This window comes from Vigna unguiculata, chromosome 3 (assembly GCF_037176805.1).
Source record: "Vigna unguiculata cultivar grain cowpea cultivar isolate G323 ecotype 2 chromosome 3, ASM3717680v1, whole genome shotgun sequence".
Lineage (NCBI taxonomy): Eukaryota > Viridiplantae > Streptophyta > Magnoliopsida > Fabales > Fabaceae > Vigna > Vigna unguiculata.
This window is the reverse complement of record NC_140794.1, coordinates 58,436,870-58,463,111: the sequence shown is the minus strand read 5'-3', so window position 1 is coordinate 58,463,111 and position 26,242 is coordinate 58,436,870. Positions and strand designations below refer to the sequence as shown.

At 31.8% G+C, this 26,242-nt stretch overlaps 1 protein-coding gene across 4 annotated transcripts; it reads right to left on the bottom strand.

The window, feature by feature from the left end:
* Window positions 1–1,675: 1,675 nt before the first annotated feature.
* LOC114176099 (ABC transporter A family member 7-like) lies at window positions 1,676–18,995 on the bottom strand. Of its 4 annotated transcripts, XM_028061026.2 has the most exons (18): window positions 18,818–18,995; window positions 18,317–18,710; window positions 18,146–18,231; window positions 17,491–17,632; window positions 16,748–16,867; window positions 16,548–16,675; window positions 15,655–15,813; window positions 12,777–12,939; window positions 12,576–12,701; window positions 12,378–12,461; window positions 5,493–5,848; window positions 4,481–4,681; window positions 4,156–4,265; window positions 3,981–4,065; window positions 2,817–2,945; window positions 2,621–2,726; window positions 2,386–2,474; window positions 1,676–2,139 (listed from the first exon to the last, which is right to left on the bottom strand). In XM_028061026.2, the coding sequence occupies exons 1-18, from the start codon at window positions 18,887–18,889 to the stop codon at window positions 1,840–1,842; spliced, it is 2,850 nt and encodes a 949-aa protein (XP_027916827.1). In that variant the 5' UTR covers window positions 18,890–18,995; the 3' UTR covers window positions 1,676–1,839. The 4 variants fall into 4 exon arrangements, with proteins under 4 accessions (XP_027916827.1, XP_085527390.1, XP_085527391.1 ...); XM_085671264.1 differs by having other exon boundaries at window positions 12,576–12,939; XM_085671265.1 differs by lacking the exon at window positions 15,655–15,813.
* Between the last annotated feature and the right edge of the window lie 7,247 nt (window positions 18,996–26,242).

Genomic DNA, 26,242 nt, shown 5'->3' with positions numbered 1-26,242 from the left:
ATCTAAGAACAACGCTCCGCCCTTAACCCAAACTATTTCTATTACTTTCTTCAATTATAATTGTATGATATTTTTCTTTTATTTGTTTGACTGAATCTTTTATATATATATATATATATATATATATATTAATAATTTTATTTTTTATTTTTTATTGCTTAATTTTATATTTTATTATTTATTAACATTATAATTTATAATATATATATATATATATATAATTTAATTTTCATAAATAAAATATATTGCATATAATTTAAAAAAAAAAAATGGGGGAGGGGGGCATGCCCTCCTACGGATCAACTAAGATCCGCCTTGATGCCACAAATATGATGTGCAACCAATGGGCAATGGATTATTAGATAAACTTCATCATTTATAACATCTTTCTCACACTTTATAAGAAAAAAGAATGATCAAATATGCAAACTCATTGGAAATAACCTTCCTTTTTAGTAGTTGATCACGCATTTGAATGTTGTTATACAAGACTTTTTAGACAAATACAATTATTCTTTTACGATGTTTTAACTTCCAACAAGAGAAACTTTACGATTACTTTTCAATTATAAATCATCTAACCAAGACTCCTCCTACGACAAACATACTCTTTTCTTAGGAATCAACCACCATCCATTAAAACACGATCCGTGATAAGCTAATTTTAGAGATAATTAAAGTTTTATAACATAAATGGTGTAATCATAATATTAATGTGTAAATAATGATTATTCATTAGCTTGCAATATTATTAAAGCAAATAAACACCCTTACGTGGATTCAGGAGATCATTTTAGAAAATGGAAAAAAACAAGAAATAGAATAATGAAACGTGAAGTTGTTTATATTAAAACAATATGAGAGTAGAAATGAATACAAAGGGAAGATAAATTTCTTCGTTATTTAATTATTTTTATTATTAAAAATTATAATAATTAAATATTTCTTCTAATTCATATTTTTTGTTTTTTTTTCTCTTTTAAAAATGATGATTATCTTCACATTTTTTTTTCAAATAAATTTCTTATATAATAAATATTTTGTATTTTTTGAGTCAAATCAATTCCAATTTTTTCATGTTTCATCAATTTCATAGTGTAAATACAAGCAAAGCATTAATAAGACAGACAGTTGACAGAAATTTAAGAATGTTTTATAGATGGATTTAGATATTTCACACAGTCGTTAAAATAAAAAAGCAATTCATGATTTAGGATTTTTTTTTTAAACAATAAATAATTTAAATGAATTCTTGTATAAATGATTAAGCGAGCTTTATATTTACTTCGCATCAGAAGGAAACTATTATCTTATCAACATCGGTATCAAGATGAAGCATAGATATGAATATTTTATACGTTCGGGTTTTTAGAATTATTATATCTTTATATTATTTAGTATGTTTTCAAAAAATATTTACAAAGTTCTTAATATTTTAATATTAGACGAGTTAAATTTCATAAGAAAATAATTATATTACCTTCACAAACTAACTATACATATACAATCGCGTGTGTGCGCGTGTGTGCATGTGTGTGTTAAGTTAAATTAAAACTTTTGATGACGTAACTATTTGAAATTATAAGCTTAAATAATTAAAATTAAGTTTTTTTTCTAATGATTCATTGAAATTAAAATATGTTGGTCCAAATTTAATTTTTTTCCCTAAGCCTAATTCTTTAAGCAAATTTTCATTTTATTGAACAATTTAGGAAGATAGAAAAAAAAAATGTTCATCCACAGCTATACAGTTTCGAGGCTTGATGCTATAAAACTTACCGATATACAGTAGCAATTTGTTCATTTATTTGGTTCTGAGCAGTTTATTGTGTATGATAATTATGATAAGGTATCAAATGCCTGAGCCTCACGTGCTACCTTAATGAATACATCTTCCAATGTGGTGTCAACTAAACCCCATGCACAAACACTGAACTTTCTCTTTGCAACATCAACAGCTTGGAACACATCTGATATTCTTACATCCTCTTTTGGCAGCTCAAACTTCTGAGTACCCGACAGATGGTATATCTTGTTGGCATTTGGGGTGAGTTTCTGCACCATGTTCTCCACATCTTTTTCATGCTCTGAAGATGTTGTCACTGTCAACACGTAGGTTCCTCCATACCTTGCTTTAAGCTATAAGAAACCAACAGAAATAGCTAGTGTTATAAGAAAAATAAAAGTCTACATAAATCTGCATTTTCTACTTTGCAGTTAGAGAATAAGCAGTTACATTCAAAGCTGCCTCCATGAATCATGTAACGACAAATGAAAGTAAAATGCCTTGTGCAGTCTATGGGTTTTCTATAAATTGCATAGATTTAACAGATTTATTTGAAAAAAAAAAATTGACACAGCTAATCATTTGAGCAACAATGTTACCTCTTTTGCATTTCCTACACACTGCAAGCTGCCATTGACAAAAATGCCCAATCGATCACATAAGGCCTCTGCCTCTTCCATGGAATGTGCTGAGGACATGAAACCAATATTTGTCAATATATATGAAGAGAGATCATTTTATTGTGAGACATAAACAAGTTGAGCATTCTATATCATGTATACACCAAGGAGAGTAATGTGATATAAAATCAAAATCCTAAGAGTGAGAGAATACTGGTGAGAATGATTGCACGGTTCTGTTTTGCATGCTTGACGACATTCCATAAGCTTTTTCTTGAGGCAGGGTCTAATCCGGAACTTGGTTCATCCATGTAAACAACCTTAACAAATTTTGCACATACAGAATTAACGAAACATGACTTGAATCTTCAAAGAAAAATTATCAGAATGAATTGAAATCTAAAACATACTTTGGGATCCCCAATCAATGAAATTGCAACACTAAGCCTCCTCTTCATCCCTCCACTGTACTTTCCAACTTGTTTATCAGCAACTCCTCCGTGAAAAAGGTTTAAACCCTTCAAAGAGTCCTCTACTGCCTGCAGAAATAGATTGGTAGCTAAATTTACTAAAGTCTTTTGTTTAGACAAAGAGAAAGCTATTAGGTTTTTGTTTAAATTTAGAAAGTTAAGATTGAGATATTGTTAGTATTTGATTTTTTGTTATATTTTTGTTTTATATTCAGATTTTTTTCTAGGAATAAAAGATGGTTTAAGCTCCTTTACATAATACATCCTTTACCCTTCTAAAATATATTTTCTAACCATAAAAACAAAACAAATTGGTATAAGAGCTATCTTGCTAGGGATTTGCAAGATTGAGTGAGTCTATCCATAATTCTTAAACCTAAACACAAGCCTGATATTCTTAGAAGAAATCATAAAGGTTCATCAATTCCAATTCCACTTTCATTATTTGACACTAAATACTAACAATGGAAGCCCATCTTGATGCTTGCGATCTATGGGAAGTTGTTGAAGGTGTGTATGAAGCTCCAATCATATGAGATAATTCAACGATTGGTCAAATCAAAATTCAGAAAGAGAGGAAGGGAGAAAAAAAGGTCAAAAGCAAGAACAACCTTGTTTGCTGCAGGATCATCCACTATGTTGATCAGAAAAATGTCGCTCAAAATATCCAATTAGAATTGAGAGTTTTTGAAGCACAAGTACCATAGAAATGAAAAGATGAAAGGATTACAAGTGTTGAACTAGATCCAAGAATTTGAGATGCAAATAATGAAGGAATCATAAACAAATAAGAAATACTCCGACAATAGAAATGTTGGAAAAATTCAACAGGGGAATTATCAAGCATTACTCTAGAATAGTTGTTGAATGCACCACATGCACAAGAGTGGCGCAACTAAATACCCTTAAGTCCTAAATAATAATAATAATAATAAGTTATTGTTATAACAGCATAATTTCTCTCAAACTAAATTACTCGCGCTGAGCAACTAAGACTTTTAAGTCTGCCATAAAAAAGTTGGTGCTCTCTAATAATTGACATGTCCTAAATAATAATAATAATAATCTTATTAATAAGACATGATTTCTCTGAAATTAACTTACTTGCGTCAGGACTGAGCCTCTAAGATTTTTTAGTCTGCCATAAAAAAGTAGGTGCTCTCTACCTGTCAAGCTGTCCCACAGCAAGCTACAGTATAGAGAAAAAAATAAGTTAAATTTTTTTACTTGTTAGAAGTTTGATTTTAGAGAAAAAAAAATAGAGGAATTTTCAACTTACTCATGTTGTGGACATACACCCATGGTAGTATATATTCCACCCATTTGAGTTCTTATGTCCAAGCCTTGAACAAATGCCCTACCAGAGGTTGGTTTTGTGAGACCAATCATCTATAAACACAGAAAAGCTAATTACATTTATGACTTCAAGAGAAAAATAATGAATTTAGCCCATTAGAGGTCTATTCGTAGGGTAGTTTTAAACTTGTTTTGTTTTCTTGTGTACACATCGTAAGGTAGTTTTAAACTTGTTTTCAATTCGCAAAGTAGTTTTGGGAATGCAAGCAAATTCTAATGTACATATCGGTTGGACAATTATAACTCACCATATTGATAAAAGAGGTCTTCCCAGCTCCATTGGGACCGAGCATACCAAAGCATTCCCCATGAGGCACAGAAAGGAACAACCCTCTTACTGCAAATTTATCTGGATTTCCATCCCTCCCTGGATAGACTTTTCTTAGATCGTCACATAAAATTGCATGATTAATAGTTGGTTCAAGTAGCAGCTCCTCCACCTTCTCCTTCTGAAAAGGAAGAAAGCAATTAACACCTTATGCATGCAACTCAGTCTCAACATATTGAGTACATCAGTACAACCAAACTTGTAACACATACATGAGTTCTTTAAGATAAAATACAAGCTTTTATTTTGTGTGCATAATATCATTATTTTGTGTACATCAGTTACTTTTAAGAGACAAATGAAATCTTTATTTTGTGTGCATAATAGTATTATCATGGTTTAAATATAGTGTCACATGCCTTGTTATTAGTCTCAACATTTGTTTCCATATTTAATTTAATTAGGATTACAAGTCTTCCATTAGTGTAAATAGAACTAGAAATTTTTTCTTTTATATAACATCAATCTCATTGAAACACGCATGGTGGGTCATATCATATTAAGTTATTAATTTTACCATATTCAGTCTCTATTCTGGAGTTATGAAATATTTTGTGGAGTTATGGAAAGATATTATTGAGTGATGAGATATTATCAACATTGTAGTTTTAATTATGACAATAAAGATATTGGAGATATTGAATTATTATTCTAGGGAGATAGAGCTCTATATATATATATATATAGACTCTCTTGTAATGGTTTACTATCAATTGAATTGAATCAATTTTCTTCTCTTAAGTGTTCAAGTATTTTCAACCTTGTGCAACATGATACTACTTGTTGCTGAGGTGGCACAATTACATCAATTTCTAAAAAACTAACATATGAAAGACAGCTCTTGATAGACCTTAGTTTACTCATTTTAATAATCCAGATGAACTCATAATATAAGTACATTACAAATTTATTTAATAGGAAATAATATTCACCTCTTGGATGACATCAGGTTTCTCCATTTGAGAGAATTCTTTTGACACCTCCATTTGGGTGTCAAGCTTTTGGAAAGGAGACTTTTTCTGAAATCCTTTCAATAAGAAAAGAGGACATTTTCTACTTCCTGATGACAAAACTTGATCAATGTAGAAGGCAGCAAAAAGTATCACAATCCACTCAGCAAACATGATAATTAAGACCTCTTTCATGCCATTAGTGCTTTCACTCAGACTATGCCACTTCATACCATCAGTCCCCCTTCTATTCCCTTGAATGGAAAATTGTGCTAACTCATATAACCCTCGGTATAAAGCAAACCCAGGATACAACTCCATAAGAATTATCCACCCTCCTGAAGAAACAACATAGAAAATTGTTAGGCTAGAATATTAGAAACTTACAGCAAAGGATATCAAAATTCTAAAATGATATCAAAGGATATTCATATAATTGTTGTTGAGTTGAGTCTATCAAACCAATTGTTATCAATCCATCACCAAACCACCCCGAAAAGTCTAGTCTTCTAAACTTGATAGTCTGTATGTCTAGTCCTGAGTGTGTTGGAGATTCAAAATTTACTACTGATATAGTAAAAATATTAAAGGACAACCCATGTTTCAATAGCCAGCTTGAGGATTGAGTTAGATTAAAACCCAAACTCTAAATAAATGTTGTAAATAACATTTTATTAGGATAAAAGTATCTTCAAGATCTTCGTTTTAACATAAAGGATTTTAACATTTTCCTATTTATTTTACCATATTTTGTTTCTTAATTTTAGAAAGATTGATTATTACAGTAGAGAAGCTAAAAATGTAATTTAAATGATTGTTACAGTAAAATCATTTTCTTGTTTTCCTATGTAGTTTGAGTTGGTAGTAGAGCTTCTGCGTGCAAACAAAGAAACAACCATATGACTTTGTTGTCAAATAAAGATGATCACAACACTAGATCATCTTGATAAAGGAGCCACCACCAGTAACTGGAACATGTAACCCACAAACTAATTTTGAGGACACCCACTCACCAACTCTGCCACTAATAGAGTTGTCAGATATCCCTGAGTTTGTTTCTGAGGGACTGTGACTACCATTTGCCTTCATTTTGAGTAGATATAAGTTTTTCGGTTATCTTGCCAAAGAAGTTGCCTTTTTTAATCAGGTCTATAACATTGTTTCTTTTTATAATGTCTAAAGTAAAATTCATCCTTTGGGGTCTTAAAGTTGTTCCAAAAGTAGTGGATCCTAAATGGTTTGTTGGCTTTCACTGAGGACATATTACATTAAGAGGATTTTCAAGGGGTGGTTAAGGTTAGACCACATCAATGGTGGAGAACCGAGGTCAAATGAATCTAATTTTTTTGGAAGTTAGGATAATGAAGACTCATTGATTATGACTTGAATGTGGCATCCGATGATTTTTTAGATAAGTTGAAATTGTATGTTGTCTTCCTCTGGTAAAGAGATATATGAGACTTTCTCATTGAAGAAGGATTTTGTTGTCTGCTATGACATTGAGAATAGTCTTTAATACGAAATAAAGTTCTCTCTCCACATGGAAACATCACAAAATTGTGAAGATGTGTAAAGGAGATGTCATTATAGATGCTAAAGTTGTGGAATCATGATGAATCTTCAAATTCCTACATGGTCCTTAACTACCTGTTGGGTTTAGAATAAAATTAAATGAATTAGTCGTTGGAGTCTTAATAACAATTAATGAGTTAGCTATTGTGGGTAGTAAATGTACTAGCCGTTGTGGGAAGTTAGCGTATTAGCCGTTGTGAGTACAACAAACATAAAAATGAGTCTATAAATTGTATTGTTCATTGTATGAAAAACAACAATAACAAGAGGTGAATAAAGTTTTTTCACAAGTGAGGTTTATTGTCTACAAAGTGGTATCAAGAGCCAGTTAGCTTGAATGTCTGAGTGAAAAAAAGAGAGAGCTAAGTGTTTGAGAAAAAGAAGAGAGTGAGATGACCAGTCTTACAAATAGTGTATCCCTGCCAAAGTTGACAAAGGTTGTCAACTATGACAATTGGAATCTCAAAATAAAGGCTCTTAGCTCCCAAGAAAATTGAGAGGTGGTTGAAGATGGTTTCGACAAACCAGCCAACACTACAAATTGGTCAAATGCGTAGTTGAAGGTGCTGAAAGAAGCATGTGTGAAGGACAGGGCAACTTTGTACATTTTGTACCATGTTGTGGACGAGTCCAGCTTTGAGAAGATTGCAAGTGCTAAATCTTCAAAGAAGCGTGGGATATATTCATGAAGGCGCATAAGGGGATGACCGAGTGCGACTCCAAACACTTAGGGACGAATTAGAGAGCATGAAGATGAAAGAGACAGAAGGAGTAGCCGAGTACATAACTCGAGTTGAAACCGTGACGAACCAACTTGCTAGAAACGGAGAGACGTTGTCCGCTAGTCGAGTTGTGGAGAAGATTATGAGGTCATTGATAGAAGATTTTGACGGTGTGCACGACTGAAGAGTCCAAGAACCTATCAACGCTTACGGTTGAAGAGGTTGTTGGATCCCTTGAGGCACATGAGCAACAGAAAAAGAAGGCAGAGCCACTTGATCAACTACTCCAAATGAAGGAGAGGCTTAGAACACTCAAGGTATAGGAAGATAACGAGGAGGTAGAGGAAGTGATCCTGGTGGTAGAAGCGGAAGACAAGAAGAAGAGAAAGAACAAAATTGGCGTAGAAGAGGACGAGGACCATAGGGAGGTCGATCAAGCAACTCAATTGTTTAGTGCTACAAGTGTGGCAAGTATGACCATTATGCAAAGGATTATTACTCAGACAAGTGTTTCACGTGTGAAAAGGTCGGACATTTTTCCAAAGATTGTCAGTATGAGAGTGGAAAATAAGAGACAATAAACCTCACAGAAGAAGTTAAAGAAGAAGCGACATTGTTGATGATGGCGTATAGCTCGGGGGTCGACCACAAGCAAAGTGGACAACTCGGCAAGAAGACCGATTAGCATAGAGAATTTAGCAAGAAGGCTGAGTATAGTTGATCACTCGACCAAACAGTCACGTAACATGGATAGGTCGACAAGACAACTGAGTAGGTTGCATAGGCTAGTGAGACATGCAGATAACCCGGAGAGGCTGGTGGAGCGTGTAGATACCCCTGATAACATGGTGGAGCATGAGGCCAGCTCAATGTGGCGCCTACATAGCTCGGTTAAGTCGATGGAGCAAGTGGAGTACTCAGATAGCTTGGTGGATCATGTGAAAAACTCAAGTAGCTCGAAATTTGAAGAAGAGCTTGTAATCCAAAGGTTAGAGATTACAAAAGGTGAGTTGCAACAAAGAGTTGAAGAGGAGGTTAGAGGTAATGCAATTTTACAAACAAGCTTAGAGAGAAGGAAGCAGACTTTGCAAAAGTGGCGCTTGGAACTTGAACAAGATGTTACAAGTTTGAAAAAACAGTTGCAAGTAGAGATGGATCTGAGAGCTGCACTAAAGGTGTAAGATGAGAAGCGACGACTTGCAATGGATGAGGAAATATATGTGATTGAGCGCAACAATATGTGAAAATCTTCTGATCCCTCAAAAGGAGGTCAGCCTATTGACAAAAATCTGGTTAAGAACGAATTGGCTCCTAGGATAGTAAGGAACCCAATGAGTAACAAGTTGGCCAAAGAAAAGAACAAGTTGGCCAAAGAGAGGAACAAGTCGAGCAAAGAGAAGATCAAGTCGAGTACGAAGAGAGTAGAGAACAAGCAGATTACAGTAAAGAGGAGTCGTCCATGAAGAGAGCAAAGAACTTAGCTATTCATGAAAGGGTCAAGCACAATGTGAGAAGGATTATTGCACGTGGAAAGTTGGGATGGAGAACAGAGGAACCGAGATGAAAGATAAGAGAAGCATTTAAGTTTACAGGAGAGTTTTGTTGGATTTAGAATAAACATAAATGAAGTAGTTGTTGGGGTCTTAATAGCAGTTAATGAGTTAGCCATTATAAGTAGTTAATGTACTAACCGTTGTGGGAAGTTAGTGTACTAGCCGTTTACAGTCGTTGTGAGTACAATAGACAGAAAAATGAGTCTATAAATTGTATTGTTCATTGTATGAAAAACAATAACAAGAGGTGAATGAAGTTTTTTCACAAGTGAGGTTTATTGTCTACATAACCCAATTAGGGTACAAATCTTTCAAAGAGAGAAGTTGTCACAACCATCAAAAGTCCTTTTATTGTAAGGGGAGAAGAAACCCAAGGGGCTATTATGCTTGATGGAGGAATCTCCAGCATAGGTTTTGCCATGACAACAAGGATAGGGATCCTCAAGAAATCAAACGTTGGAGAGGATTTCTTAGAAAAAGGCAGTCGTGGAGAGAATATAGTCCGTACTATAAAAGATTTGAGCACACTGAGAAAACATGCTTCAAACTCCACAGGAGAGCTTTTGCACGCATGAGAGACAACATAGGAACCTCATAGAAATGGGCAAGCCATACTACCTAAAAACATAAAGAAACAAATAAACCCATTGCTCCACCTTAACTAAATCTTGATATGAAAGCCTACAAGGAGGAACTTGATTGTCTTAGAACAATTATTGAAATAATGAATAAGCCTTCTCTATCATGTACCTAATTCACGAAGAAACATGAGTTCATTCAATATTGTTAGCCCTCTTGATTCAAGAGCTACAAACTACAAACCACATGACTCCATTTCCAATGCTCTTCAACTCATACATGCCAAAACGACTAGAGAATAACTTATTACAATTGTGAATGGCAATAGAATACCCATATGTAGATAAGAGAATATAATTTCAGAACCATCTATTGTAGTAAATGAGGTTTTATATGTTCCACAAGTAGCCAATAATCTTATCTCATTTAAAAACTTACAAAAGATTTTAACCACTCAGTAATATTTTTCTCCACTCATCATAAAAGACTTGGACATACCTTCTCAATTTTTTGTTCCCTTAATTGTTTACCAAAGAATCCGTTGAATCTTTCGAATGTGATATTTGTTAATTGTCAAATTGGCATTAGTAATAATAAAAGTAATCCCCCATTTAACTTAATTTTACTCTTGTGTTTGGGGACCTCTCTTGGAATTTATCTATAAAAAGAAACTGATTTATTACATTTATTGAGATTGTGCCCATGTCACATGAACCTATATTGTGATAAGGTTTGGGTGTGAGCATCTTGCTAATGGTCAAGGGGTTAATTTTTGGCTGGATAAATGGTTGGCTATTCCTGTAGTTGACTGGTTGGGACTCACAGTTATTCATTTAATCAAGTAGTTGGAGGCTAAGGTAGCAAACTTTATTTCAAATAGATCATGATCTATACCTAATGCTACTAGTTCCAAAATTTTCGCTCTAACTACTACAATCTATGATTTAGTGTTACCTAAGTTTGATATTGAGGTTTCATTTCGATGGAATAATTTTTCTGGAGCACAAGTTTGAAGAAAATTATTCCTCCATCAATCACATGATTAGCCACAATATGATTATGTTTCTTGTCATCTTTGCGGTGTTGATGTTCAAACAACAAAAAAACTGTTTTTGAATGCACCTTTGCAAAAAAGTCTCTTGGCTTGGCTTAGCACATCTTTCTAGAGCCACATTCTAGCTAATTCTATACCTCTTCTATTCTTTGTTTCTTGCAAAGATTCTAGAGAAATCAAGCCAAGACTGTTATATAGGCTTCTTTATTTGGTGTTATGAAAGTTATATGGACAACTAGGAACAAGATCTGTTTTGATAATCTTAACTATCCTATATCAGAATTAAACACAAGATTTATGTTGAGGTCAATCAGACTGGAAATTGGTATATTGGTTTATGAAATCTAAGGTGCAAGAGCATTATTCATAAAAGTTTTGGAGCATACACACATCCTAGGAAGGTTGCATCCTGTGTTCCTTTTTTTTTTCCTTCCTCCTCATTCTCATTGATTTACATGTAATAATGGGGCAGCTAAAAGTTCTACTAGTGTATCTAGGGTAGGGGGTACTATTAGAAATCATCATGCTTTAGTTGTCGGTTGTTTCTCTTAATGGTGTTCATAATGTTCTATATGTAGAGGCGGTGGCTGTGATTCTGGCTTTGGAATTGCAATTTTCAAAGGACGAACAAAACTTTGGATTGAGAGTGACTCTCTACTTGTTATTCAAACTTAGTCCAATACTTCTATTATTCTTCATGATCTTTATTTACAAAATTGACTAGGGAGATTAGGTTTGCACCCACTTACATATTATAATTTGGTCACATTTTTAGTCCAAGCGGGATCTTCTTCAACACACCATCTCAAGTTGAGGACTATCTTGAGCATGAGACTAGAAATTTGGGGTGGTCTAGTAGTAACCCGATAGTGAGTGCACAATGGACCCAACACACCTTACTAGGTTAAGCTCAAATACCTACCCCATAAAATTGGCTTATATTTGTGTCCACTTTTATGCTATTATTTAACCAAATCTCTAGTTGATATGGAATCTCCAACATATGTAATGGATGATTGAATTGTTTTGTAAATAGAATAATGTGTGTTTATTTTTCACTTATTTTTAGAGAGGGTAATCAATGTACTGATAAACTTGCAAAGTTTGACACTAGATCTCAAGGTTAGAATCGGTGGGATAGTGTCCCCAACTTTATTTGTCTTGAGTTTTTCAAGGATGGATTTGATTTACATTTCTATAGGGTTAGGGGTGTTGCATATGAATGGTGTTGTTTATGGTGCCAACATAGTTGGGATGACAAATAACTAAGCGATGCCTTAGAATCCTCATTTCTAATAAGAAAAAAATTGCCAATAAGAACATAAAATTATGTATGAAAACCAATAGAATAACCCAAAATGGATATGATCACCGACCATTAACTTACTTGGAAATGATGTATTTTGAACAAAGAATCGGAAAAGAAAGCCACCTAATAACCCGGTTCCAAAGACACCTATATATGCAGTTACTGCAATTATCAAGAACACAAATTACTCATTAATAATTAGATCTAAGAAAAGAAAATAGTAATACACCCATTTTTATGAATTACATAAACTGATAAAAGTAGTTATCATGAAACCTGTTGCAGTCTTGACATTTGAAAACATGGTAGCCACCAAAAATGCTAGCGCAATTTGTAAGTTTATATAGATAAAATAAAATACAAATTGGATGCTGTAGTCATTGACTGTGAAGATTTTTAATCCTGAGAATAAAGTCAAAAGCATTAAAGAAAATGGGAAAATCTGAAGAGGAATAAAGTCAATAGTTATATTCTTACCTAAGAGTGAGCCAAATATCACAAAGCACAACATGTAAATTACTGATATGACAAGAAAATAACCATATGAAATCATCCAGTATGGCCTATCACCAAGACCATGCATTTTCATCATGATTCGTAATTTTTGTTGCTTCTCATATACTAATGATGTCAAAATAACCTGCACAAACATAAAGAGCTTATTAAATTTAACATTTAAATGTATTATAGAAGGAAAGATCTAGGGCTACAGATAAGAAACTTTCAACATAAAGCATGTATCTTTTACCAGGTTTGATGTAAAGGTATTAAAGCAAAGAAAAGGAATTACATATGTTTTATATTGATATGGGAAAGGCATATGATTAATTACTACGAGAAATACTGCAGAAAGGCTCTAAGGTGATTGCATTATTTATATTCAAACCATACAAGACATATACAATGGGGGTAACTATTGGTGTAAGAACACTAGAAAGCAAAACTAAGGGATTTTCCTATAAGGATAAAGATCACATCAAGCATTAGCCTTGAATCCAGTTTAATTTAGTTTCGGACGTAATTATTGGGGTCATACATAAAATTATCCGTAATTATATGCATTTTGTGGATAACATAATTTCGATTGAGGTTTTAATTAAAAAGATTAACTTCGAACTTGCTCAGAAGGTAAGCTTTGGAATCAAAGAGTTCTTGATTGAGTCTCAGTAAGACGAACCATATGTATTTCAATTTAAGAAAAAACCATAATTATAAAACTTGAGTTTTAACTCATAAAAGTGTACGTGTTTACGATCTCACACACCTTATCCAAGTTAACCCAATCACATAATCATTTTGAGCGGACTCAATGGACTTGATGTAACCTCACGCGAGCATGGCCAAACTTGTGAGCTCATGACTAAGTTAGCAAATTCAGCTGGTTTTTCTGGTTTAATTGAAAATGACATCACTTTGTGTCACTTTGCTTGCGAAAATAAGAGAAAGGAGAAGACCCATAATTAAGATTCTCTGCAATGCCCTTTTTTCGTTGTATCTCTTTGTTGCTACTCAAAGAAGTTGGTGATGAAGATATTGTTTATTCATGATGCCCATCTATCCGTTCACTTCTATGTTTATCGTGAATGTTCTAACATGTGTTTTGTGTAGCTGAAAAATAAGTTAGGTTACATAGCATTTATAGTTGGTACAACAATAGACGGTCTAGTAAACCTATGAACGAGTTAGCAATTTGTATGATTTGGTGATTTGAATTGAATTTAAATAAGTTGTAAATAATAAAATGTTTTCCAGATAAACAAATATAATGATATGTTGTCATAATGATTAGAATATATATTTTTCCTTGAACACAATTAAAGGTGTGGAAGGAACAACCTCTAAGAATACATGAGCAACTGGAACAAAAAACTTTACAAACCCTCATGAACAATGGAAGCACACCCATGATTTCTTGGACTATGATTTTGCGAAGAGGTTTGGATGGAAGGATAATGAGACTGAATTGTCAACAATTGAGGTAGCTTGGGGAAGAAGCTTAAAGGTGCATGGTATGTGGAAGCATTTTAAATAGGGAATGCAGGCTGAACATTTTACCTACGATTTGAAGATATTGAGTTCCGCACGAATAATATGGTGTTTGGATTTAACTTGCTTAAAAGCATCAAGAATGCATTTTTGAACTATGATGCACTTGCCATGTAGGAAGATGCTTAAACTCCGACCCAAGACACCAAATAAATGTCAATTGATGGAATCTAAAAAGTTACAATCTGAAGATTTTGTGGGAGGGCAACTGCTGATGTTGGAACTAGTAAACTGTAGGGACAAACCAATTCAGTGCTTTTTGTTCACAAAAAGGTATTGATTGTATGAGCAATGAGCATCAATGGAGATAATCAGATGTAGGAATCCTCTTTTGTTGAGTAGTTTTTCGAAGGAATTTTAAAACTCTCGGATTTTACAGAAATTATCTTCCTCTTACCATCCTTCATGAGCCCTTGTATAAGAAAAAACCACCACTGCATATTCCCAATCTCCCAATGAATTTTGTTGTAGATTCACTTCACATAATATTAGTAGCAAGGAAAGTGGTGAGAGTTCATAAACGTCATTTACATCATATTTTTCAAGGTCCAATAGGGAATTTCATATGGGCGAGTGGGCCTGTTTCAAGTTTCCAGCAAGAAGCTTGCATAAACTTGCTCCGAGTACCGATAGAATTTCAGAAAACATAGGTACAACTGCCTACTTGCAGCATCCTAAAAAGTCTCTAACCCACTCAACATTTAATATTACAAGCATCCTCCCACTGATTGCCAACCAACCTAGTACTATATTTCCTGAAAAGATCTCAACAAAACATGCAAAGGAAGAAGGGTCATTTCATCACAATAATTTTGGTTCAGTGGCACAGTGTACCTAATGAGGAGGCGACATGGGTTCTTCTATTCAATTTTCAACAGTCATCCCCACTGTTTGAAATGCAAGACCCTTGAGGGCAAGGTCTTCTTTTCGGGAGAGGTATTGATATGTAAATATAAATGAGATGTTAGTTAGTCAGCTAGTTAGATAGGATTTTAAAGCTATTGGGTACCAGCCTATAAATAAGGTAGTATTGTTATATTTTATACAGACTAAATATAAAATGAGATTGAGTGATAATAACATAAGTGTAGTGCACGATTCTTGGTCTTTGTTCCTCTCATCTTTCCTCCCTCAATTTGGTTCTCTTTCCGCACCTAAATTCTATATCATATTTCAAAAGTCAAAGTTAACCAACAGCAACTATTTATGCAATAAATGATGGTATCATCCTCTCATTGCTCTTAACTTTTCTTAGTTGTTATAGACAACTCAATTCATAGCTCATGTGTATAGATATATATTCACTTACAGGAAAAAGTTGCAAGATGACCCATGTAAAGAACAGAGAGCCCACGATAGAAGATATGTCAAGCCTAAAAATGGTCTCAGGTTTTGGCATTTCCTTTACAAACTCAAAAATTATTTTGGTTCCGGGTCCAAGCAGAAACTGCAGGTAGGAATTGGAAATCTGCATGCATATATTGTCAGATTCCTATTATAACCTGTCAAAGACCAAATACTACTAAAATAAGAAATGAAAAAATGTGTATTTCTGGAAATTACCATCATAACATAAGATCAATAATATTTACTGACAAAATTAACCTTGAAATTTTCAATACAAATACAGCCAGCGCATCATGAACATAGTTCCACTTCTTCTATTCAAATCATGCATTTTAAAAAAAAATGTAACGGTTAACCAAGTTTTTCTTCTTTAGGAGTATGTAGTTCCTTGGTGCAAATGTATTCCATCAATAATGAATTATGAATCAATGTGTTTTTTATGTTAAAACTAATACTATTGTTCAAAAGCCAACATAGTTGCAGTCACTGTAGGTGATACTGTCTTGAAAAGTACTACCTATAAAGGAGTTGACGCGAAATGTTGAGTGAAGCCACAATGAAACTGTCTCCTAGCAGGCAGAGGTGCAACACTGACTAGAGACGTGGCCTAAGTAATGCCGTATAATGTATTATGGGAAAACCTCACTTAAACTAATGTTGCAGTGTTGAGTTAAACTTTAAGTTCAAATTCTAAGACCTATGATAAAGAAAAATTTAAGATCATTACAAGCTAGCAAGTAGCACGTTCTTTTTATTTTATAAGCTCAGATTGATCTATCTGTTCATTCATTATATTGAATCAATGGTTAGGATAACTGCAAAGAGGATGAAACAATTAAAACGAGTTATATATACCAGATTTACAGAGCGAGGAATCCGCAACAATGCATTGGCACTAATTCCTGTGTCTTCTTGATAGTAGGTTGAGTTGTACCATATACCAACATTATATCTATTACCATTTGAATTTAGAAAATCAAAAGCTGCCAAAATAATAAAAATAAGTATTGTCTTCCACAAATTGCATGAATTGAAACATAGTGATAGTTAAGTACCTGAAACTATCTCATTGATTTGTCCCTCTGAGTTACCTCTTTGATAACCTTTGTATAGCTCACTGTTGATCTCAGTAGAACTATTACGCCATAAATTTTTAGCCAGAGCACATTTAATCTCTAGATTCAGGGAAAACAAATTCAATTAGTAAATATACTCTACATGTCAGATGCAGGCCCTAGTCAAGTCTAGAGAGAAATAAGATTGTGTATATAAAGTACCAGTTTACTCCATGAAAAAATATTCAAATAATTTCTGGGTGCATTTATTTGGCAAAACTGATCATAAGATTATTACCATTGAGCAACTGTTTCAAATGCATCATGAAGGTTGCACTTATTGTTTTATACTGAACTTTACACATTTTTATTACATTCATTTGATGGTTCCCCAAGCTTTTCCAAAAACATGGAAGAACATTTAGGTTCAAGCAAATAGCTACATGAATAAAATAGCAATCAAAACACTACCCCTCACCCCTCCAAAAAAAGAGGTACAAAAGTTTTGAAATATTCTCTAACAATCTGTCATTTACAACGATTCATCATCAAGCATACACCAACTAGCAAAACCATATGAACATATGATACCTACATCTACACAGTCCTTGGGAACCACCAAGAGTGACACAATGGATTACAAATTGACATTACAAAATAGCCATGAGGCGTGAACAGCGATGCCTAATGGTTCAATTTCCTGTTAACACAAGGTACATTGATAATACAAGGACGTTCCATACCATTGTTTGCTCCTGTCAGCGAGGGAAAGGAGAATCCAGAGTTCTCTGTTCCTGTGCAGTTTGTTTGTAAATAATAAATGGGGAGTTTCGAAGAGAAAGCAGGTTCAATAAAATTGTTCCTTCCAGGTTTTGATTCAGATCCCTATATCAACATCATTTTGACAACAGCAAACATCACACAAAAAAAAAAAAAAAAACACTTGCAAAAGCAGGAAAACTGAAATGTCACACTAAAATTAAGAATATATAATACGCAATACATACCCGAACAGTTTACTCTGCCATTCAATCACAAAATAAATTTGTTTGTAGATTTCTAATCACTTAACGATGTAAAAGCTCTTATAGGTATTCAGTGTAAAACCTTCCACACTAACCGTAGATGTCTGTAAATCTCTAAAACTAAAAAAAAAAAAAAAAAAAAACATAAAAAAGTAATGTGTAAACAGTACACACTTCACCAATTGTGATATCATCGATCAATCACAAACGCCACACGTGGAAACTTTGCTGATTTTTCAACAATTATCTTAAACGTCACTTCTTCTAGCATCTTTTCTTATTAATAGACAGTGTAAAAGTCTTTGTATTCTTCGACGCATTGGAATTATTAAACTAAACTGAACAAAAAGACAATAACATACAACAAACTCACCAGTACATTCACGGCCAAACCAGCAAGGAAATTACTACCAAAATCACTTATACTCAGGGCACTCCGAAACATGTTCTCAGATACGCCTGTAAAAAAATGAACAAACACGTCACGAAAGAAAATCAGCAACAGAGCGAGAAACACAATGTGAACGGATCCATTACACCATACTCAGCGCAAAGGAGTGATTCTCTCCGGTGAAGAGCAGAGAAAGAGGACACGAGTCGGTTCTCCTGCACGATGCATCGGGCAAATCGAAAAAGGGAAGAAAACCGGTTCGCACAGCCCGGTTCGGGGGAGCAGGAAGTTGCAAGAGCGGTGGCCATTCGACGGGGTTGGGAATGGCGCACATGGCGGCTTGAAAGAAATCGGAATACTGGACCCCGCACCGCTTCTCTGACTCAGGGCACTGAGAGATTTTGGTTCTGTTGTCGGCACACACGCAGCCGCATTTGAATTTGCTTTTATTCAATTGCGTGTCGAATAAGAGTTGGAGCAGGAAAAGCAACAAGCATAGCACCACCGGGACCAGAATCAGCCGAAGGTTGGTTTTCACATTCCGTTTCTTGGAAATATGAGAAAATCAAACATCAACATAATTTCATGCGATAGAGTAATCATAGAAAGAAAGAAAGAAAGAGAGAGAGAAAAAGGGAAAGCGAGTAGTGGAACCTGAAAGGTAATGTTCTTGAGAAGAAGCGCGTTTGCTTGAGTGGAGAAGCTAGCAGAAGCAGAATTTGCCATAAGTTTGGTGTGTGAAGAGCGTAGACTGAATAATGGAAGCGTGTTTGTTGGTGGTGCTGTTTGATTTCACGACAGTGTCTGTCTTTGTGGGAGGGAAATACGAGAATGATATTATGACGTTACATATATACAGTGAATTCTTGGTAATATCTCGCTCGCTCAATCGTCGAGGTTCACCTTTTTAATTTTTTATTTAATTAAATACGGTTTTTCTTCTAACAGTAAATTTTAACTAAATTTATATTATAGATTTTGATTTTTTACTAAAAGATATTAATTAAATGAGATTTTATATTCAAGATATTAAGGGAATAACTGAAAGTGGTTTAAAGTATATTATTGTTAATTAAATCTTCACAATAGAGAAAAATTATTGTAATTAAATAAATTGATACTATCAATTAATTATAATCTGATAAATGAAGTACCGAAAGGTTTATTTATTTTATAACAACTATCTTAACGTTAGAAAATTAATTAATCAACACCTAACAACATTAAGATTAAAAGTGCATCTATGTTAAACTTGATTAAATAGGATAGTAAGGGGACGGTGGAGATGATTTTTGCTATTTCATACATATCTTCATAGAAAAAATACATATCATCCTCATATCAAAATCTAACGGATATATTCTCATATTCATACTTATACTTGTTTTTTTATTGTTTTAATGTTAATTAATTAAATTTTATAAAAAAATAAAAAATTACGATAAAGACAACATAATATATCATATATTTAATATTAAGAAAAGGAGTTGTTTTTTATATAAAATACTTAGAAAAAATTATAATTGCATAAATTTCAAATTAGAATACCAAATAAAATCTCATGAAAATCAAAGCATTTATTAAATTTGCAAATATTAATAAATCCTAGTTGATAAATTTTAAAAATATTTTTGAAAAAATATAAAAGGAAAATAAATATTCAAATTAAAATATATTTTAAATGTCTGTTTACTTCAATTTTTTAAATTCTAATGAATCTCTTTTTTATACTCTCATAAAAAATTATAATACAACACTTGATCAAAATCACGCGAAGAACAAATATTAAACTAATAATAATAAAAATTTAACATAAATCTTGTATATTTTGAAATTCAATATATGTTGGATGGTGATACAAAAAACATTCATGATAATTACATTAAATTTTTATATTATAATAAATAAAATTTATTTATTCAATTATAGTGACAAAATTATAGCATAATTATAATGAGTTAGGAAATAAAAAAAATTATATAAAATAAATTTAAATAGTATTCTACATGATAAAAATAAACAAATAAAAATATTAAAAAAATTATCAAATGTGTGTCTTAAAAACAATTTGAGAGATTATTGAATTAAATTGTACGAAGGTAAACAAATATATAATTAAGGGTATTATAAGATGAAAAATACCTTAGAGATCTAAGAAAACTTTTCAAATATCAATACAGTCAATGGTTGAGAAATAACACAAAATTGTTTTAACGAAACAAAAAAACAAAAAGGGTTCTTAAAATGAAACAAAAATAAATAATAATATATGTTATCTAGTAAAGGAAATGTTTATGTTATTAAACACTTAAATTGAGAGTTTTAAATATATATATTATGAATATTTTAATAATTTAAGCCGGGACGGGGATATGGCGGAGACAAATATTATGGCGGGTATAGGGACACAAATGAGATAGATATGTACATCCTTATACCCATCCCCAAACCCAATCGAAAATTCGGAAATTCTTCGTACCTATACTCATACCTAGTTAATGTTGAGATTTCCCGTCAAAACATTAACGGATTCAGACAATACCCACGAAAACAAGTTTATTTATCATCTCTACCGTAACTACCATGTTGTTCATATTTTACATAAATCATGTTTACCTTTTTAGAACTTAGAAGAAAACAAAAAAAAAAAAAAATATATATATATATATATATATATATATTGTTTTTGGATTATTTTGTAATAGAGTGAATTTATATTTTATTGCTGAAAATATTTTGTTTACGTCTCTATTATACTAAAGTAATAGATGATATAATTTTAAAAAATATAAAAAATAGGTAGTTTTGTAAGAATGATTAAACATATCAAAAGTAAACAATGAATAGCCTTGTATGTCAAATATAATGCAATCAATTTTACTTAATTATTTTCTTATGTTTATCTATATGTATTATATATATATATATATATATATATATATATATATATATATATATATATATATATATATATATATATATATATATATATATATATATGTGTGTGTGTGTGTGTGTGTGATCTTTAAATATAGCTCATTTTATAGTAAGCATTAATTACAAAATGTTATTTATTACTTTAAATTGCTTTAAATAAAATAATAATATTTGATAGTATTATGTTATTAAATATATTTTATAAATTATTAACCCTCACCCAAAATGAATTTTATCACACTCTATTGTCGCTGTAAAAGAGAAGACCAAACCAAGAAATGAAAAAGAAAAAGTATTAAAAAAATAATTAAAATATCTAATAGTTAAGAGTTAAGTCTCAACACGGCATTGCTGACATTTATAAGTCAGTGTATTCATCTTTGAAGCACCAAATATTTACTTATCATTTTTTATTATTATCTAATAAAAGATAAATATAATTAAAATTATTATATAAATTACATTACATCGTATTAAAAATAAGGATGATAGTGAAGTGTACAAATGTATATGTTTTAATATCTCATCTTGTTCAAAGTAAAAATTTTTTTTTATTTTTTATATTTTATGAGTATTAAAGTTTCATCTCATTTTCATCCCGTTGAATTATATATATATAATTTTTTACAAAAATAAATAAATATTAAAAATATGATATTATTGAATATTTAATGTTAAAATAATACATACTTTTCTTTCTCTGGTATCAAATACTAAATAATAAGTTTACTTAATTTAAAATATCAAATATTACTCATTCTTATATATTAATGTAATAATTTTTCATCAAAAGTCTGAAATAAATTATATTAATTTCCAATTAAAATAAAAAAAAATCTGCAGCTGTCAAATTGTTTTCTTACTGGCCAAGAAACTTTCCTCTAAACCCAAAAAAGAAAGTTCCCTCAATAGGGAAACAACTAATCTGCAATTAAATGCAAAGATGTAAATCACAAATAAAACAGAAGAATTAATTATAGTTGCAACTTTTGCCATATGAAGTGATTTTATTCCCACTCAAAATATATCCAAACAAAGGAAAAATTTATAAAATGCCCCATTGAGATCAAAGGATTTTCTTACAAAATGAATTAAAAAAATAATAATAGTACTGATAGAATATATTCTAACCTAAATTTGTATTCAATTACTTCATTCGGCTTCAAAAATAGAATATTGCATCTTTTGACAACAGAATAGCACATTACGTAATACACTTTTTTAAATAACTTGTTGGAAGCTATAACAATATTTATTAAGGAGAAATAAAAAAAAAAATGCTGATTATGTTAGTAGTACTACAATCTTGGTTCTGTGCGGTTTTAATTTAAGTTCGAAATAATTAAGTTTCTATTTAGCAAATCTAAAATCTTACGTTACCATGTTTTCACATAAATTCAATTAATAAATTTATCTTCTACTTTAAATTTAGCAGGCATCAAATTTTACTCATAAAATTAAATTTTCTTCTTCTTCAAACGTGGTCGGACAGACTTTTAAATCTTTAAATAAGATTTACCTTTTAATGTTAGTACGTCAATTAAAAGAATTAATTAAAGATAAGGTAACACTTAATTCACCAGCAAAAATCACTTTTTTATAACGATTTTTATATCGGTTATAATTTACTCAGTATATTAAATAACGCGGTAGCAGAGTTATAATTATATTAAAACTTTACCTGTATAGAAAGCGATAACCAGTATAGACACAATTGTCTTTCTATTTGAAACTCTTGCTTATGGATTTAGATATACAAGTAATTCTTTAATCCATCTATAATCAACAAATTATATGGAAGACCATGTTGAATAATAGTTACTAAAATACAGTTATTTACAAATTTTTGGTCAATTTCCTTATACTTTAATTTCCCGACATGATCAATAAGGTGGAGAGGGAATGAAGTGTCACGCGCATGGGCCTCTTTACCCCAATTTTTTTTAAAAAAAAGTTTGCTTGCATTTTGGACTGGATTGTTAAGTTAAGAGTGAGATTTTTTTTTTTTTATGTTCGGGCTTGTGAACCAACCTGGCTCACCATGGGTTTGACCCAGGTGAGCCGAGTTCTTAGTGGGTTAGGTCCATTTTTGGTCGTACTGAAATTTGTAAATCTTTTTAGTCTAACTCAACTCAAACCTGCGGTGGACCGAGTTGGTTCACGGGTTTTAATCTATTTTGACAACTCTAATTACAACCTATACAATTACATATGCCTCCTGAAGTCACAAACAGGACCACAAACATCCTCTTATTTTATATGTTAAGGGAATATTTTTGAAGTTCTCTTTGGCAATGGTATGATATGTGTATCAGTAATACAACTTTTGTTGATTTAAGTAAAATTTTATTTGTTTTATCAAGTTTGAATATATTCAATACGTTATTCTAACATTATTTATTTTCAATGCTTAATGTATATACATCGTAGATACACTTAGAGGAAGAATGATCACATATATGGATTTATTGACTCTATTACTATTCAAAGTTGTCAAGGTCGCTCAAAATGTTGTCAAGGTCGCTCAAAACCAAAGCATGCTCGCCTAAGCTAAAGCCACTGCCGCCATTTTCGCCTAAGCGACGCAGGACCTCGCTTAAGCAAGCGATCGTGCAGTGGAGACCCTCTCTTGCCGCCATTCTCGCCCAAGCGAGATCAGATGCTGCCAATCTCGCCTAAGCGAGATCCTTTCTTCAGCTCGAAGTACTCTTGCTCGCCTAAGCGAGATGTTGGCTTCAACACGTCTCGCCGAAGCGGGTAGTTATAAGTGTGGATATTATGTGATAAGGCACATGCATAGAATCATATTCGCAAACATTATTGACTCATGAGATCTGGTAACATATACAATTGATAACTCATCTTAAGTATTGTACACTAAAAGTTTGTTGACTCAAATTATTAATTGTGTAGATTTTCAATGACACATCTCCAATGAAGCAGGGATTCTCAGAGGAAGTTCGTGAGCAGTGAGTTTCATTTCTTTTGAGTACTTATAGAAAAAGATGATAGGTATTTTATGAGTTTGCATGTAAATATTAGATGTATAGCTATATTAGGTTTGGATTGTATGATATTATTAGGACTTTGAATAAAAAATCTATGTTGGAATATTTTGGCTACTTTGATTATATATATGCATATTTTCTATGTGAATAGTGTGGAAACAAACAGATCTGTAATAAAAGAAACTTCACATTTTATGTCAGTGAAGGCACAACTAATAAAGAAAGTATCACTTTTTATACTAGTTGTATCCTTACCTAATATAAAAAGGGACACTTTTTATACTAGTTATATCCTTAACTGATATAAAAAATCACTTTTATTATAGACTTTTCTCTTTTTAAGTGGACTTTTAATACCAATTTAAAATCGACATAGAATGTGAACTTTTTATATTAATCTCTAGAATCAACATAGAAAGTGAAAACTTTTTAAGTGAAAATTTTTTTAGTGGCGATTTTCATACACCAGTGCAAATTAATTCTGATACAAATGACTAATGTTAAATACAAATATTATTCTAAATATTAATTTTTAGTTTCGTAGTTGTTAAGAAGAGACTAAAAGACTAAATATACTTTCAAGGACTTAAAATACTATTTAATTTACTCATATTTTTTCCCTTTTTTGTCATTGGACTAATATTTCAAGGAAGCTTAGAAGGAAGTCTAATAATTTGAAAAAAAAAATACCACAAAAGTTGCAACATGGACATACATTTATTATGTTTGTTTGTCCCTTCCTCGTGAAGAATTATTTATGTCTACGGTAAATTTATGCAACACCTCCCTCAAACTCATGAAGAGTTTATTTCTATGGCTCACTTTATGCAACACGTCCTTCAAACTCATTAAACTCCTCCTTTATCTTATTTCATTTCTTTGTCTTTTTCCCTCACATCTTATTTATGTTTATGCTCTCTTTAATTCAATTCAAATTTTTCTTTACAATTCTCACTATTTTGATTTGTTTGAGCCTTGTATATAAAATGTATGGTCTTAATATTTTATCCTATCACATATTTTGAAAGAAAACTATTATTAAATTAGGTTCTTAAATTTATTTTAATTGATTTTTGTTCACTCAATAAAGGTTAAAGATGAAAACATGTAACTTAAATCAATATATATAATATATATGGACCATACAACATCACTCAAGCCTCCTCTAGCCACATGATATTTATAATAAAGTTAAATAATTTCAGAGGTCCCTATTTTTGTAGCGAAATCATAAGTAGGTCCCTCCATTTTTATTTGACTCAATTGAGTCCCTATTGTTGAAAATTCGTTGCAATCAGTTCCTTTTCGTTAGTTGTACAGTAACGGTGTTAATTATGTGCCATGTGTCAGCACATGTTTATTTTTATTTTTATTTTTTAAAAAAAAAATTAATAAATTTTTATAAAAATAAAATAAAAATTGCCACGTGTCAATCTGACATTGTGTCACATGGCAGAGACAATGTGATGTGGCAATGGCAGTGTCACGTGTCACTATTGGATGTGAAAACTCTCAATGTAGTTCTTGTATTTATCATTTTGTCTCAATTTGGTCCCAATTTTTTTAAAACTAAATCAATTTCATCCCTATATCAAATTTAATTTTTATATAAATTTTACAATGATATTTTTATTATAGTTGATATTTTTAACAAAATTGAGTTTATTTAAATGTATATTTTGCACTAATATTTAAATAAACTCAATTTTGTTAAAAATATCAATTATAATAAAAATATCATTGTAAAATTTATATAAAAATTAAATTTGATATAGGGATGAAATTGATTTAGTTTTTAAAAAATTGGGACCAAATTGAGACAAAATAACAAATATAGGGACTACATTGAGACTTTTCACATCCAATAGTGACACTGCTACTGCTACGTCACATTGTCTCTGCCACGTGGCACAATGTCAGATTGACACGTGGCAATTTTTTTTTTAATTAAAAATTATAAAAAAATTAAAAATTATAAAAAAAACGCGTGCTGACACGTGGCACATAATTAACACCGTTACTATACAACTAACCAAGAGGAACTGATTGCAACGAATTTTAAAGAATAGGGACTCAATTGAGTCAAATGAAAATGGGGGGACCTACTTGAGATTTCACTACAAAAATGGAAACA